Source organism: Dermacentor andersoni, chromosome 3 (assembly GCF_023375885.2).
Source record: "Dermacentor andersoni chromosome 3, qqDerAnde1_hic_scaffold, whole genome shotgun sequence".
Lineage (NCBI taxonomy): Eukaryota > Metazoa > Arthropoda > Arachnida > Ixodida > Ixodidae > Dermacentor > Dermacentor andersoni.
The window spans coordinates 15,315,812-15,333,535 of NC_092816.1; the positions used below are offsets into that span (position 1 = coordinate 15,315,812).

The window sequence follows — 17,724 nt, forward strand, 5'->3', positions numbered from 1 at the left end:
AAAGAATGAAAATTTCGTAAGAACTCGGAATAAAAGTTAGCGTTGGAACTCGATTCGCGACAAGACAAAGATAATTTCTTTCCGCGTGCGGCAAGCTTTCTCGTACGATATTAAGGAACCTAAATCACTTGTCACGTGGAACGTCAGCGAAACAGCAGTCTACACTCGTCATAGACACGGTGTCAACACTTCGTAAATAGCATTCGCACGTTATCTATTAACTTGTGTAAATGCACTTATAAGAGGAAACATTCATATGACGTCGGCTCATCTCTCAAGAGCTGAGTCTCGCAGTTTCTTATAGAAGATCCATGGACCAGAGACAACCTATAGCAATTGTTTCGAATGTTTCAGTATCAGTTAAAGTTTAATTTATTTCCTTTGTCGAAAACATTTGTGGAAAACATTTGCGAAAAGAACAGTAAATCTGCAAAACGAGGTTTTGTAGCCAGAGTCTGTATTGATACTTCCTGTCGGGGATAAATTTAATGCACAAAGCTAAAGATAAGAAACAGTAAAGCAAATAAATCGTTATAGCAAGCGAATCATATTGCAATGAGGTACTCACTAGTGGTTTAGCAATTATATTTAATTAAATTTCGGGGTCATATGTGTCGAAACTACGATCTGGTTATGAGGCACGCCGTAGCGGGGGGCACAGAATTAATTTTGACCACCTGTAGTTTTTTAAGAGGAAGCTTTAGTTCGCGCCCAACTCCATTGCGGCTATTCAAATGCATGTAAAACACAAAAACGCTTTTCTAAGATAACCAGTGGACCGATTTTAATTAAATTTGTTGCATTCGAGAGAGAAAGTTAGATTCTAGTGACTGTTGGAAGCGAAATTTCGATTTAGGGCCTGAATCCTGTGAAAAAAATTTTCGAAAATTCGAAAGTTCGATAAAATAGACGCACATAGTTTATAAATTAACAGCTCTGCATCAAGAACAGATGTCGTCGTTCTGTAAACGGCATACATTAGATCGTTCTAAGCGGACAAATCCGATATGTGAATTCATATCTTATGTGAACTTGTTACGTTCTGTACAAGAATTCTGCAAAAGCTGTATTTGCGTATTACTGAATATTTTTATATTCATGTATAACATGTCAATTTTGTCTGCTTTAGATGCACTATCATATGCAATGCACAGAATTTTGATATTAATTTTTCTTGCGGAGTTAGAGAGTTGTAAACTTTATAGTTTCGTTTTCTGAAAATTTTCAATGTTTCCCAATTTTTAATAATAATGGTCGACTTAAATCGGAAATTCGAAACCAACAGTCATTAGATTTTAAGTTTTTCTTTAAATGCAACAAACCTCGTCAAATCTGGTGCAGTGGTTGCCGAGAAAAACGAATTCTCCTTTTACATGTATTTAGATAGGAGCACCCGAGTCCTCTCAACCTGCCCCAATTGCACGGGACACCATCGTTTTAGCATTTCGCCCTCATAGAAATGCTACCGCCGCAGGTGGGTGGGATCAAATCCCGCGACTTTGCGTTTAACAGCGCGACATCATAGCATCTAAGCCACCGCAACGGGATACTAGTGGTTTAACAGAAGTAATGAATAATCTTAGAGTTAAAATTGTCCCCCACAAATATGACCTCAATGATTTTTGATCGTTTGCATTGACGTCATCGTGACCGCCATATTGAGATAATAACTCGTCGAGAAGCTGAGCGAACAAGAGATGTAAGAGAACAATAGGCGCGTCTTGCGCCGAGCGACAGATAACAGCGATAATCCGATAGGAAATGGTCACCGTAAGAAAAACAAAGAAAAACAAGAAAAGTGATGTATGCACGATAAGGATAATGACAGTGACGTTATTGTGGCGGCCATGCTCGTGTTCTGGCACTCTGAGAAGCTGCGTCTGTGACGTCACACGGAAGCTATATATACATTTTACAGATAGCTTCGCACAGCCTAAGAGTACATATTAAAAAAATACTCGGGTAGACCCCCCCGCCCCCCAATCTTGAGGTACAGTGCGCGTCACCCTTGTGCAGAGCGCGCGGACGGCGGCCGCCGCGTTGCTCCGGAGGGCAGCCAGCGACGTCTAACGGTAGTGGCTGGGCCCGAGGTTAGACGCGTCGGCCGCTTCGTGCCCAGGCACTTCTCATCTCTAGCTCAGCAGCTACCGTTAGACGTCGCTGGCTGCCCTCCGGAGCGGCCCGGCGGCAGCCGTCCGCGCGCTCTGCACAAGGTTGACGCACACTGTACTCTATGTACCTTTCTCAAGAGATGTGCGTTGCTGGTCTGAGTGGGACGAAGGTTGCGTATCGATGTGCAGGAAATAAGTGTAGCTGCCGCGACCTAGCCGCTCCTCGACATGCCAGAAGAAACGACAGGCACGCGCGCCTGCGATGGCGGCAGGTGTTGTGACCGGCGTGCGCGAAAGGCGAGTGAAAAAGACACACGCGCCACCTCGGCGCAAACTTAACGGTCAATCTCGCGCAATCAGCGCGAACTGGTGCAAGGTGTAATTGCGACGCGAATCAGTGGCCTATAACATTTGAAAGTACGTTCTCTCAATAGCGTGCCGTAGTGCTAAGCCATTATTCCGTGAAATGCAAGCACTGAGTCGCCGATATCTGAAACGGGAGAACGTTGCCTGTTTATCTGTTGCCGCAAGGTTATCAGACCTCACTCGGAAAACTTTATATAATCCGGGCTACGATATTTTTTGTGTATACAGAACCAAACAATGTCCGTTTGTTAACCGCACAATTGTGAAATAATTAAGAACGAACAGTGTCAGAAATACTCGTTCAATCTTTACTGGGCGAACTTGTGTCCAGAAAAAAACAAGCATCACTCAGATTACAACAGTAGCGGCGTGCACAGACGTCAGTCATCGAATCTTGCCTCAAGAGTCAAATCCGCCCGCTTATAATACATGTGTCACCGTATACATCCCCGACCGTGATTCCAAAGGGCGCGTGAGAATGACAGCCAGAATTACACTTGTTTATAGCGTGGTCAATCGGCCGAGTTGGCCACCATCTCTCGCAAAAAAAAAGAAAAGAAAAGAAAAAAGGAAGAAAATACACTCTGGCCGACGCCGCAAAGTGTAAACGCATGGCCATGCCGCATGCTAGGTCCATGGGCTACAGGAGGAACATCCGCGGAACCCAGCAAAGAAGGCTGCGAAAGCCAACGAAAGTTGCAGCTCGACTAGTGGCGGGGTATTTTCTGTGCGTTTTTATTCTTCTTTCTCGATTTTTTTTTCGAATTTCGAAAAACTTTTATGCGGCGCGTATAGCAACAGAAAGCTGGTGGGGGGACCTTTTTCAGTATTATCGACGAGTTTGTCATTCACACCTTTGCTCTAAATATATTATTTGAGAAATTTATTAAGTAATAATAAGTAATTATGTAATTAATCGAAACACAAAAGATAGTCTGACTTGCTCCGAGCGATGGCAAACAACATTACCTTGTTTCTGTACAGCTACGTGGCTATCGTACATTTTTAAATTTTGGCACAATTTACGGGAGGCACGTGGTTGGAATGATCAGAGGGATTTAAAGGAAGAAGCAGGGTTTGTAAATGTAAAAAAAAAGGAAGCACGACACGTGCCACTCTCTGACAAGGGAGCGATAGAAGCTTAGAGATCGTAGTTAGGAAGCGAGGGAGTAAGGAGGAAGGACAGAACAAGATAACGGGTCACAATAAACATAAGCAAAGGAAAGACAAACAATAGAACACGGCAGTATCTGAACAGAATACCACCGCAGGTCGTACTATTTACAAAATAATATTAAGATGAGGCGTAAAGGTCCGAAACAGAAAAGAAAAAAAAAGAACGCAATAAGCAGGAATGAAGTCTAGTGTTTCGCCCATGTAAGTAGTGCGGAGAGCCGCTAGAACCACGCCTGTTGGCGACCACGGAGCGCAGGACGCCATCTTATACGGCTGGTCTGCCTGTACAAGCACTAGGTGATGCACGCCGTGCTTCGAGTGGTGCATGTTTACACAGCGCAGGAACCAGTCTGCGGGTGGGCAGCAGCGCTCGTCGGCGCAGGAATCGTCGTCGTCGTGGCTGCCATGAGAGATACATGCGCGACGCTCTTATCGACAGCCGCGTCGTCCGGCTGGCCGGTGGCCAGGCGCTTCCGCGTTCGCATGGTTTCCTCCTCCCGAGGGTGGGGCGGCTGCCGAGGCACCATGCGGGCACCAACCGCCGCCAGAACGGTGCCATCAATTAGCGCCACCGCGGCTGTCGAGCGTCGCCGGGATACCAGGGCAGTGTTACGAAATACACTGTGTACAAAAAAGACAGGGCCAAGGAGTGATTCATTATTGCACTCGCTTATCGCTATTTCGCTACTTTGTTTCCTTAGGTTCGAATTAGTAGGCAGAGGCCCGTATCCCTAGAAACCTTTGGAATGATAAGAGGTTCATTTCAGAGGCCGTATTTTTGTCAACGAAAGAAAGACGTCTCGCAAATGAAGGCGGAGCTAAGGCGACATTGCGTTTCGCGAAAGGACACTTTACGCGAGCCTCGAGGATGTGGTTATGTAGTGGCTGGCATGTAATTAAATAACCGCGCGAATAGCGCCGTTTACACGGGGGAAAGAAAGAAAATAGGAGAGGCCCGAACGTAACGTCTTTGAAGCCGGAAGTGCACCCATGTTGGGGTGCCGTCTCCCTTTGCGCCTCCAATCAGCTCGCCGGAGCAGATGGCACGAGCTCTGAACGAGCCGCCGGAAGTATGCGCTGCTGACGCGCGCCAGAATAAAACCTTCGAAACTTATGCGAGAGTTTTAGTCAAGCAGGCGCGTTCCTGTGTTTTTCCGGGGCATGTCGAAGAAGACGACGAAGACGCGCGCCGTGATTACGCGAGCGCGTTACTGGCTGACACGCATACTCACAGACCCAAAACATAACTTTCAAGCTTACGTACCACACTCCAAACTCAGCTTTTCTCTCGAAAGGCATGTGCTTCGAGAAAGAACCGGGCCGAAAAATCTTATCTCACTTTTCGGAGGACAAGAGCAGCCGCGAGCCCTTCAGGAACGCAGTTTCTATGCCAACGAGGATGTTTGGGGCTCCAGTCCCCGTGCTCCTTTGCGATAAACGGCACGGGACTTCCGCCACAGTCTCTCGAACACATCCGGGCTGGCCGGTGCCTCTCCTACGCTTTCATTCTCTATTTAATCGGATGCCTCCATAAGAAATGTTACGTTGGTGCAACTCCCACCCCATGCGGGCTTCACCAGCTCTGTAGCTTAAGTACGCTTCTGATTCAAGGAGTGAGTGCTTCCAATACTCAATTCTGCACTGACATGAAAAGAGGAACGTTGAAAGGCGCCATAAATAAGGGGTCATTTATCTCTATAGAAGAAACGATACCTTTTGGCCGACATTTCTGCCGTCGCTTGTCAACGCAAAATTTTCGCATTGAAAATAATAGGTTCATGTGAAATAGAATACTGTCACACTCCAGAACGACAGCCAACTTTTAGTTTTAAATAGGCGTCGAGTCCGAGTTCTCAACCATCAGCACACTGTAAATCCTAAGCGTCAGCGCGTGGTCAAAAGAGCCTTCGTCTGCGTCTTTCTCAGTCACCGCGGCCTGTTACAGCGGGTGCACAATGTGTAGCGTGTGCAATACGCCGGTGAATACGCGGCCTGACCCGACAGAGCGCTTTGGCTGAACTGTAGACACTGGGTGATGGCGCAGGCGCGGACCGCACCGTATCGGAGGAGGACCTCCAGGAGACGACCAGCGTGGAGTCCGGGGGCGAGGCGAGGCCCGAGGCCGGATTCCGATGCCCCGTGTGCGGGGCGCGGTTCAGCGACAGAGCGCGGTGAGTGGCCTTCGCTCTACTTGTCAACCGGCAGAATTTCGAGCAGCGTGACAACAGGATGAAGAGGCGCAGGACAGAGCGCTCTGTCCGGTGAAGTACGAGGTCGCGCGTTCAAATCACGGCCAAGCCGGGCACATTCCAATAGGCGCTGAACGCAGAGACACTCGTAAGGTTAGGTTTAGGCAGCTATTGAAAACACCCCTTTGGTAAGTCTTAATTGGGAGCCTGACACCACGACGTCCTTCATAATCCACACCGCAACTTTTGGACGTAAAGCCATTCTTTTTTTTTTCTTCAATAGTCTTGTAGGCAGCGCCGATAACTGTAAATGCGGGTAACGTATGCATATATAGAAAGCAGTTCTGCACAAACTTTTTTATTGCCTTCGATCGACCTTCTCACCAGAACATGCGAAAAAGCAACGCATGCGCATGGGCAATATTTACTGACTATTCAAAGTTATTTCTTTGAGGCTTATCGTATATCCTCAATATCTGAGCAGAAACAACAACGAAAAGAAAAAGAAAGAAAAGAAAAATCAAGTTGAACTAGAGCACTATAACGTAAAGCTATACCAAGCTTTTCTATACTAATTCTGCAATCAGCGCACCACGATTGTTCAAAAAATTTTGAAGCTACAACCCATGCGCCTGTCTGTCACGCGACGTCACGAAAACTGCGAAAACGGCCCATCTAATATGATATGCGCACGCTGATTATGCATAATTAGAACGAACGGACGAAAAATAATAATTTCTAATACGGCGTCTTTCTCGCCCTTACCGAAAAAGGCGTTGTTTGACCAATTGCTATTGGTCGAACTTTTTCGGGCTGCACCCACTTTGCCCGTCTGTCACCCGACGTCACAAAACCGCAAGAATTCACCGCGTCAAAGTGACGTGTACGCGTTGAAAACGCATTAATATGCCAAAAAAGAAATTGAAAGTTTTTCTGAATAGTCGGGCACTGCCCTGTTCCGAAAGGAATAGAAGATGGCTGCCCGCCGATCGCTGTGGCTCTGGCTACTCAGAGCTGCCGTGGAGTACGGAGTTATTTGCGTATAATAAAAGATCTTTCGTGGCCGTATGACGTTATCGAGGCCTTTTAGCGCGTATACGACATTGCTCTGTCAACTCTACCTTGCTGAGTATCCGTTTTAGCGGCATTTCTAACTTTCCGTTGCATACCGCCGTGATTTTCGACCAGCCACCACAAGCTAAGTAAGGGGAAGCCGACCAATCGCAGACGCCGGCACCGCCCTCCTCATCGGGTTATCTACTTTCACTGTGCTGGCTCAGCCCCGTCGAAACTCTCTCCACTTGAGCGTGCTCATTGCCTCTTCTCTGCCAGTTAGATAGGAAAAACCGCTCAATGTTGGCAACGCTATTCGCTTTGAAAGCAAAAGAAAGTGACACCCTACAAAAGAGGAGGGCATTTGATTGGGCTTTTAAAACAACGCTGCTGGTTACCGCCCGATAGTTGCGTCGGTGGTTAGGTATATTCGACGTCAGGATATTGGGATGAAAACAGATTGGAATAGTTTTACGTTATAGGGACCCTACTAGTCGAATTATAACGTAACAACTTTCAGGCTAGCTTTTCTTCTTTTTCCTGAAAGAATGCTTCGACTATGTTGCGTGGACAGAACTCCAACTGATGATCGGCTAGTCGAGTAAAACCGCAGAGATTGTAACATTCTAGCGTGTTGACACAAAATTAGTGTGACCAAACAAATTTCTCATGCCATGAATCGTCTTTGCTTCTAAACGAGAGCTGCAGTAACATTAACGCAACGCTTGTTAAATGTCTCATATTATTTTTCATTTCTCGAAACAATTGTGAACTCGCGCGCTCGAAGCCGCCGCCGACGGAGAACATGCTTGGCTGGCTCGTGCAGACGTGTCTTGCATTGAAATCGCCTTATCCTCCTGAAACCCGAATATGGGTTATAATAGCTTTTGGAGCTGGTTTTTATTGTTTACTGGTATGTTACGAGCATAAACGGGGCTTTTTTTTTTAAACTGAAGTGTCGTGGTTGAAAGCCAGAAGCTGCATTTCCATGTATGGAGAAGTAGTCATCTCCTCATCTTTGCTATGGTAAAAAATGTACTTCATCGCCCAGACGCAGAGATGAAGTTGGAACTACGCGTAGTAAATTGCGATGTTGCTACTGCATCCTGTACTTTCACGCAATCTCTAACGAAACACACTTCAGTGTTGCTTTTCGCCGTCTGCAACAACATGGAGGTATAGATCAATTTAGTTTCAAATTTCTCTAAAACGGATGACAAGAATATTAGTAAATCACTTCCGCACACTTGCCCTTGCAGTGGACTTCATACCAGACTGAATATATTTTGAGTAATCGCTTCAGTGTGAGTTTTGAGAGAAAAAAAAGCAGGAACGAAGGCAATGTGCAGCAATACATTGTACAGGGGGTCTTATAGGAGGTTATACAGACACCTTCTTGCAAATTAAGCATATGACTAGCTTGGAGTCAACACACACAACGGAGGATCGCACGACAAATCGCAGTTTTCAAGTGGCTAAGCAAAAATATTTACTCACTTCTTATTATTCATCTTAGGGTACATCAGTTTCAACTGCAAAATTTGGGCCGAGCAGCGGTGAATTTATGTCTGCTTGGGTGAAATCATAAGACTACCATCATTTTCAAGACATCCATCTACAAAATCTGCTAATAAATGCTCTGGCATTACAGTTAAAATCACCCCGAGCTGCTTGACGCACGCGTTTGATAAACTGTTAAATGGAACGCTAGTGTATTTCGGGCACACTATAAGGTGGAGATATCTAATGCGGTGCTAACCTTACAATTTCTGCTAAGCAAGCATGACAACTTCACCACTGCTCGGCTTCAATTTCGCTATTTCAACACTTGCCATAATATGAATCCTATAAGAATTTAAGTAATGAATATTTTTGCGCATTAGCAACTCACCTTAAAAAGCCAGGTTGCGCTATATCATGCATATGGTTAAACACTTCTTTTTGAAAAAAACATGGTATAATTGCTTCCCCCTCGCTGGCTTACAGCCATGAATACCTAATTTTCCCTCGGTTTCCATAGCCCTCAGTGACCATACGATTCTGTTGTGGTTATTGTCTTCTCTGTTTCCTGGAGGGAAGGAGCTGTGCATTTTCCTGTAGCAGTTGCCAGCGTGATTTTGCTTCCACTTGGCTTAGAACTCGCTTTAAAATATTGGCAATAATAAGTTGTAATTTCTCCTAATGCTTCTAAATAATTACCGTCAATTGTTTTGACAAGTGAATGAAAAGAAAAGAAAGAACAAAAGCAGAGGCGGCTGTCCAATTTTACGACAGGTAGCTGTTCCGTCGCTTGACAGTTCCCTACTGCTTACTGTTATAGCTCTTAGTTATCATCCTTCGCTAGCATTACCTTGTTGGTAACAAGGTAATTGTTGCTACGGCAACGTTCTGCGTAGCGAGAAGCCCAGCGGACAAACATCCGTTGTTAACGGCGGCACCGAGGTCTTGCGTCATTGAATACTATCTTCTTCTTTAACTGGCTGCAGACCACGTATTCATATAGTCGACATAGTGCGCCTTCTATTTAAGTGTAGTACATTCTCATTGTTCACTAGATGGACACGTAGCACTTCCGCTTCTGTTAAAATCACTTCCAAGTTTCATTACCTTGAGGTCGACATCATGGCAGCCTTATGGAATAAGTTCTTTCCCGACGTTGCTACTAACACTATCGACCGTAGAATCCAGCTCCGCGGAACAGTGATACTAAGGAAAAAAAATTGTTTTCACTGGGAACTCTTTATCGCTATTGTAAGTGTTTTATGACAACAGCTAACATGTTGATGAGCTATCTTGTTAACATCCACACAGTTACAGGAAGCAGCCATCAAAATGTTGTGATGTAGCCATATCGTGGTGCACCCTATGGATCAATAGACCAAGTTTAAATATGTGAGATCCGAAAGACCACGAGTGGGACAGCCGTACCAGAAAAAAGATAACATTACGTTCGTGCAAATCACCATCCCCTTCGTCAAGCCACGTCAGGTGCCCATTGAGCCCTCATTTAAACAGCGGTCACGCTTCGGCAGCTTGCGATCTGCTTGTAGAATTACAGTCTAATGACATGTTAAAGCGGAAAAAAGAAACAACTGCTCGCTCGCGTGCAGAATTTAAAAAAGCACCCAGGTGCAGTTGAAAAAAAGAACGCAGGTGGCGTCGCGTATTGCATAATCTCGATCGAGGGGAGCAGCGGGAAGGGTTGTCGCTGCCGATGTTCGAAATTTTGTCGTGCACGTTGGAGGATGCAGACCTTGAGATATAAAACGACCACGCCTTCAGCATAGCCGCACTCAGTTTCTGCGGGACTGCTCTCGAGCAAATCTGGGGCCAACAATCAAATTGTGGCGGTGGCTGATTACTTATCAACCGAGCTGCAAGAGTCTCTCTCCTCCGCAACATGGCCACAAGTAGCGTTATTATGAGAGTATTAGAATAGACAGGCTTAGAAAAGCGTTTTCAACCAAACGTGAACGCATTACATACGTGAAGAAATAGCGTTGTCTTCACTGTGCATACTCAGTACGTTATTGGGTGTCCGCGGTTTACGTACACTATGCGAACGTACGTTATATGGCGAGTTAGTATAGTTTCTTAGCGTATGTAATGTTCACGTACACGAAGAAACAGCGTTGTCGAACCTGGCGGCACCCATGGTTCCCGCTTCAGCGTAAATTATCGTGATGGCTACGCTGTCGCTATCGTTGATTGCCAGTAACTGATAAAATGAGCTTTCGCTTCCTCTAAGCTCACCTGAAATGTTAATTATGAGCGAATAGCACATCCAATTTCTGAGTTCATTCGGCGATTTCAACGTCCATAGGCATAACAAGACGTGTAGGCATAGAAACGACAGGTTCGTTGCTAATGGGTTGTGCTGGCTTGAATATGTTTGCAGGAGGCACCAGATGGCGTCCTTTCTTCTAACGTCTTCCTTACGTTTGCGTTTCCGTAAGGTAAACTAAAAGACTTGTAAGCAAATGCACCGTAACGTCCCGCAGTGGTGCTCACGTTTAACGCACGTAAGGTGATGAACGCTATTCTAAAGCTGTCTATTATGTCAGAACTTAAGCCGAAGATAAGTGGCATTGGGTGTGCGACCTACTGCGTTTATGTCTACAGTAGCGTCCTCAGATCTTGCAGCAAATAACGGTCATGCCACGGGCCTTTGCACCTGCCGCGGCACCTATTCCAACGTAGTGTGGGGAATGGAATCCGACTACTCATAGGCTCATCCAAATTCCTGCGTTAGCAACGGGCCGCCGACGTTCCATGGCGCGCGTTGAAGGCCGCCGGGCGCACCTTTCGTGGGCACGCCGAACTGTGCAGTGCCTGCGCTGACGTAGCAGAACTGGGTCGCGCACGCGCCTGCTGCGCCCGGGATATACTAGCCTTTAAGCCGTCAGCGGAAGAGGATTTACTCGCCCCAAAATTCAGCGGTCACTTCGAGAAAGAGAGGAAGAGAGGTTTACTATGCCTTCTAATATTCAGGATTTTCTGTTCGAGTCACTAACGCATCCCATCCTAACGCACTTCAACAACCGTCGATATGTACTTCTTTTGGACAAAATGCTTGGCCGACCCGCACGTTTAGTGCGTTTCAGGTTAATAGTCAAAACAATTCAGGACACCTTTTTTTCTCTCATACCCTCCGGAACTTACACCAACACGCGCAAACCTCTTCAGCCTCTGGAGTGCACCCTGCGAGGGAGTATAGAGTGTCCCGCACTATAGTCCTCAGGCAGTGAAGAAAAGCGGTAATTATTTTCTCTGACACGACTCAATTGCCAAGGTTTGACTGCCCCAAATGGGAAACCATCGTGATTAAGAGCGCATGTCTACCGTCTTTGCGAGCCTTTTCGTGCAGCGTCGAGTGCCTGCCAATTACTGGCGGAAGCAGAGTCTCCACGATCGCTTGCGTGCATCGACGAAAATTAACGCTGCGTTGACATCTTCGATGGGTGCTGCAGGCGTGTAATAATGAAAGAAGTAGGAAATAGATACCATCGTGGCACTGCCACACACCGACGCTGCGAGAGTGAAGCCGCCAACTTTCGCTTTTGGCAACTTTTACGAAAACCTTTGCCTTTGGCCAAGAAACCATTCGTAACTTCGCTAATGCGAACCAGCCAACGTCTTGCACAGGGTCTGCTCCTGCTTCCTGGGAGTCGAGAATTGGACGGTGCTGTGGAGAGCACGCTGAGGGAGGCGAGGCAGCCGGAGCTTTTCTCGAAACTTAGAGCAGAGAGTTAGGTGTTCGTGATCAATATATTAGTACAACATATTGGTGACTTCAATGGAGCAACGCAAGCAAAATGTTAAATCAAGCTTTCCAGACTAAGTAGCAACAACTTTCGACATGCTGAGCAAATCATTGCCTTCAAAGGACCTGTATGCGTAATGTGCCGATCACAATGTGAAGTAAACACAACGTCCACGAATTTATGGTTATGCCACGCAACAAAGAGCAGACAGGATGATCTGAGTTTACAGCAAGGATCGTAGACTCCGGAAATACATTTCACGTTCTGACAAGACCTCGCGTGTACGAGATTGCTTGGAATCTTTTTTTTTTTTTCTTGGTGTCAAGAGGGTCTCCGGCGGTGCTGTGTATCAAAAAAAAAAAAAGTTCGGGAACTGGGGGCAAGACAGAACGATATCCTACACGATCTCTGCTTTCAAACGAAAAAAACCTCATGTACAGATTCTCAGCACTAGCACTCCCAAGCAAACCCAGCACTAGCAGGGCCGCTATAATGTAAATCTATTCCAAACTTTTCTATTCCAACCCTGCTATCAGCTCTCCACGATTCGTCAAAAACATTTTTGGACCACCCCCACTTCACCTGTCTGTCACTCGACGTCATGAAAACCGCGATACCTCCCCATCTTATATGATGCGTACATACTGATTATGCATGATTTGACCGGGAAAAAAAAACAGTTATTTCTGATTCGACGCCTTTTCGCCATTAACCCCCGGCTATTGGTCAAAAGTTTTCGGGCTGCACCCACTTCACCTGCCTGCCACGTGACGTCAAAAAACCTCGAAAACTCACGGGTCAAAGTGACGTGTACGCATTAAAGATGCATTAATATGCCGAACAAAACTGAATTTTCTTCTGGATAGCCGCAGGCTGCCCCGTTCCGAAAGGAATAAAAGATGGCTGCCGCCGATTGCTCAGGCGCTGCCTACTCGCACCTGCCGGAGAGCATGGGTTTATTTGCGTATAATAAACCTTCTTGCGTGGCCGTGCAACGTTTTCGAGAACTTTCGGCACGTTTACGACCTCGTTCTGCCAACTCTTCTTTGCTGAGGATCCGTTTAACGTCATTATTAAGTTTCCGTTGCATGCCGCCGCGATTGTCGAGGAGCCACCGCAAGCAAAGTAAGGGAAAGCGGACCAATCGCAGACGCCGGCGCCACCCTCTTCATCCGGTTATCGATTTTCAGTGCAGTGGCTCTGCCCTATCGAATCCCTCTCCACTTGAGCGTGCTCCTCGCCATTTGTGAGCCAATTAGATAAGACAAGCCGCTCAGTGTAGGCAATGTTATACGTTTTTCAAGCAAACAAAAGTGACCTCCATTGAACGAGGAGAGCGTTTGATTGGGCTGTTCAGACAACCCTGCGGGTGACCGCCCGGTGCTTGCGTCGGTGGTTACGCAAATTTGACGTCAGGAGATTAGAATAAAAACATATTGGAATAGTTTTACGTTATAGGGCCCCAGCTCAAGTATGGAATTCGCAAATTGTTCAATCCGGATTGTACGGTTTGCGCTCGCTGCCATCTAAGCAATAACCCATGGTAATCTGGTCCAAAAAAAGTAATAAATTCTGAGGTTTTACATGCCATAGCATAATCCGATCATGAGGCACACTGTGGTGGATGACGCCAATTTATTTTAACCAAATGGGATTCCTTCCCTTGCACTTAATTCCGCGTAACGAGTGTTTTTTTTTTTTTTTTGTCCCTATCGAAGTGCAGCCGCCGCGCCCGGGATCGAACCCACAACCACGAGCTCAACAGCGCAACGCCATAGACACAAAGCTACCGCGGCGGTTAGATTTGACGTGGATACTGAGCTACTCGGAAGCCCGCACTAACTCGAGGAACGCTGCAAAGCTGCGTCATTGGCTCATTTATTTGTTTGGATCTGATTGCCGTTGTTGGCATCTCGGCGACCTGTACATGGCAGTAAATCCTTGAGTAAAAAAATTAATGTGACATGAAGTCAGTTTGGAAATAATAGTTTGAAGAAAATGCGTGATCGCGCTATTCGACTGGATAAAATAAAACATAAATGATGAATAAATACAGAGAGCTAAATCCGCAAGTTATCCGCAAAATGACAAAAAAAAATGAATCCACAAAGGTAGAGCGAAATACTTTCTTCCTCCGTCACCATTGCTACCGTATATAACATTTTCAGCGCTACTACTTCTAATTACGTTGCTCTCGGACACGTTTCCTTCGACGAGTTCCTCATATATTCCGCCGAGTCAGTCACCACACTCCTTTCGTACTCCTTCCTCAGTTTCACGATGCTGACGGAACTCTTCATCGACATTGAAAACGATGTCTCTTTAGGCCAACCTCGTTAAAAATTGAAGGAGAGAGTTCAGCATTCGCGTGGCTGAAATGAAACGAAAGTAATAATTTTATTTTTCTTCGATACAACGAAGAAACATAGGAGCACGAACCACACTTACATACAAACGAGAAACTCTTTCGGTGCCAACGCTTATAGGCAATATCGGAGCCGCTCGGGAAGAGCATAGGACTTTTCCGGCAGTTCGTTTTCAGCGTGACGTTCACGCCGCGCATAGCCGTCGACAGCGATCGATAACGCGTGCCCGGCTGCCCCCGCTGCCCTGCGGAGCTGCATCCGAGCCGTCAGCGGTTGACGCGGGGCCGTGCAGCCACCGGCCCCGGAAAACCTCGTCGGGGCCGCCGTTGTGGCCTATGGCCGCAGCCATCTGCACGCGCGTTACAGTAACGGACACGCCGCAGTCGCAGCTGACGACGGCCGGGTTGCGCCCCGCGCTGGGCGCCGGTGCGTGACCACGACCAGAGGCCGCGACCACTCGGCGCGCCGGTCTCCCCGGCTGCAGGTGCGCGGGCCACGGTGGCGACCCCCGCGCGATGAAGGAGGAGGTGTCTCTCTCTCCGCTCGTCGGGGATCAGCGCCGCGCAATTGTTACGTGCACGTTTAGCCAAGCGAGGCGACTTTGTGGCTTCGGTCGCAACTGCCGGGTCGGACCGGTGTCCGATCGTCACCTCCTCGCTGCCCTCGAACGGAGGAGATACCGGCCGCAGAGTAGAAACGCGGCGTTGCTTCTTTCTGTTTTCGGTTTGCGAATCCGGGTAAACGATCTGGTGCAGCCGGTTACTTGCAGAAGTAAACCTCTTCGTTTACGATATATATTCATTTGCTTCATTTCTGTTAGAGATGGAAGTTTGGTTCCGGATCAACTAACCACTGATAAAAGAAAAAGAAATAAGGAGAAAACGGAAAGAAGCCGCTCAAAACATGTCACACCTTTTGCAGGAGCATCAACCCAGAAAAATAAGATTAGTTTTTCGTTTTAACGAGGTGACATCTCGTTTACAATTAATTTAGAGCGCAAGAATGAATGGAGGCTTGCTTCAGGACACACAATTCAAAGATACGGATCACCATGTGGATACGAATGTCGGAAAGAGCATGTCCTTGTGCGTCCACAGAGAGTTTACATTGTACTGTTAAAAATTGCTCATTTATTTATTTATTTATTTATTTATTTATTTATTTATTTATTTAAAATTTCGTGCCCAGCTTGCACATATATTATCATCAACGTCACAACTAGCGTCTTGTGACAAGCTGTGTGTCAAGTATTCAATTTCTTGAAGCAGAAGCAAGTGTTTACATTTATTGAGCGGCAATATGAATAAATCTACCCAAATAAGGCGTCCACTTTATTACCTTGCAGGTAAGGTCATGTCGTCACGTGTGTTATATTTACATGTAATCAGAAAAACAAAGAACACGACATAGTCAACATCCGTAACGTGAAAACGGTGTCTTCAACGTTCGTAGTGACATCGGTGTCACTATTTATATAAGCTCTTTGACGGCGAATTGGACCTGCAACAAAGGTCCTCTCCGAGTGAGTGACCGTGGTTATTCAGGCTTCCTTGTCCAAATAGTAGAAATTACCTAACAAGCTCGAAGGCATAGAAACAAGCCGTCGGTACTCATGAAGTTGGCGTCACAAATTCCGTTAGCGAACGCAAATAAAACCAAAACAAAGTAAAGAGTTTCACGAGAAAACCAGGCACATTGGAATAAGTAGTCGTAATATCCTTTTCACTCTCGTCTCATTCTTGATCAAAGCGTGACACTGGCGAGCAAGCGAACGTCGCGGAGAAATGCGTCACTCGCATTATGAGCACCGCCACGAAGGTCTTCAGTTGCAGCTCTGACTTCGCTTCTGCAGCCGACGAGACGCGCTTCCCTCCCGTCGCGTGATAACCCGTGCCGTTTAATTGCCACCGCCCGAAGGTGACGACCATCGAGCTCGCCGAGGCCGAGCCTGCAGCCGTGCTGGTCGCTGCTTCAATTCAACGACCTTCAAACAGGGTAGTTAATGCCTAACGCTATAATGGCGTGCTCATTCAACTTACGACATGATACACCCTATCTATAAACTGGATATACACGTGTATAGGAAAGACGTTACCAATTATAAAGCGCCATCGGCAGCTACGGGACTGGATTCAAGCAAACAGGTAAAGAGAAGTATAATTTTGATCAAGCAGTCAATTTGGGTGAGTTGATACATTTTGTTGAATATTTTAGTGATGAGAAATAAGCACAGGAGTGACAGCAGGGGAGAAATATACCTACGACTCTCTTTCCTGCTACTTACGGAGCGCGGACGCCTCTCACTTTATCTAAATCGTAATATATGTTAGCTAACACTTTGCGAACGCGAGATTGGGCCGAGAAATATTAAAATATAGCTCCACGGCGCTTTCGCTCGCCTTCGCACAACTCAGGTCTGTCTATCGATTTTCTTTTTCGCCTGGGGCTCTAAAGTAAAATGTTCATCGTTGGCACCTACACAGAACCAACGCAGGACACTTGACATTTGGCATTCCTCTTGTTATTTCTTGTGTGGAGTGTTTTCCTTCTTAACTGAGGTCAAGCTTGCACGCAGTTCAGATACCGACGCGCAATGTTACGATGTCTATGGAAGGTCAGTCGCCAGGCGTTGACAAATTTGTCAATTTGTGACCAGAGATTTGTTTCGGCCTCTATTTCTTCTGCTGCGTATTTGGCCGCTCCAGATCACTCGCCGTTTCCTCGCGTTGGGGTGCACGAATTTCGCCTCGTTGCACAGCGAAAAACCCTATTTATTTGTTGTAGTAGCCAGCGCGGTCAATTGTGCTCTCTGCATGGTAATGTAACGCCAAGATATTCACCCGGCCGGAACCGTAGGAAAGGTCCACCTTCCAGGAACGCTGCGATGTCAACGCTTACGGGAACGTTAACTGATCAGCAGTGGAGATAAGCTAAGGGATATGTTTACAGTAGTGCTTACAAAAGAAAAAAGCCGGGAAGAGTCGGGGACCGGATTGTAACAGGCACAGATAAATTACGAGGCAACGCAGATAAAGGCACAGTGCTAGCTTACAATTGGCAATGCGTAACTAGCTCACACAGGCTAAATGACTGCTCATCGCCACCTCGGCTCAAAGAGAATGTCATTAGAAACAATCATTATTTACATAGATCGACCAATATGTACCGCTCAGAACAAAGAAAGAGAGTGCCAAGATAC

General features: G+C 46.5%; 1 protein-coding gene across 1 annotated transcript in view; it reads left to right on the forward strand.

The window, feature by feature from the left end:
* The window catches only part of LOC126520890 (uncharacterized), a 230,791-nt gene that overhangs the window by 162,897 nt on the left and 50,170 nt on the right, over positions 1–17,724 (forward strand). The window contains exon 5 of the mRNA XM_050169692.3: positions 5,698–5,824. Coding sequence (XP_050025649.1) covers positions 5,698–5,824 — 127 coding nt within the window. The remainder of the gene's footprint in view (positions 1–5,697; positions 5,825–17,724) is intronic.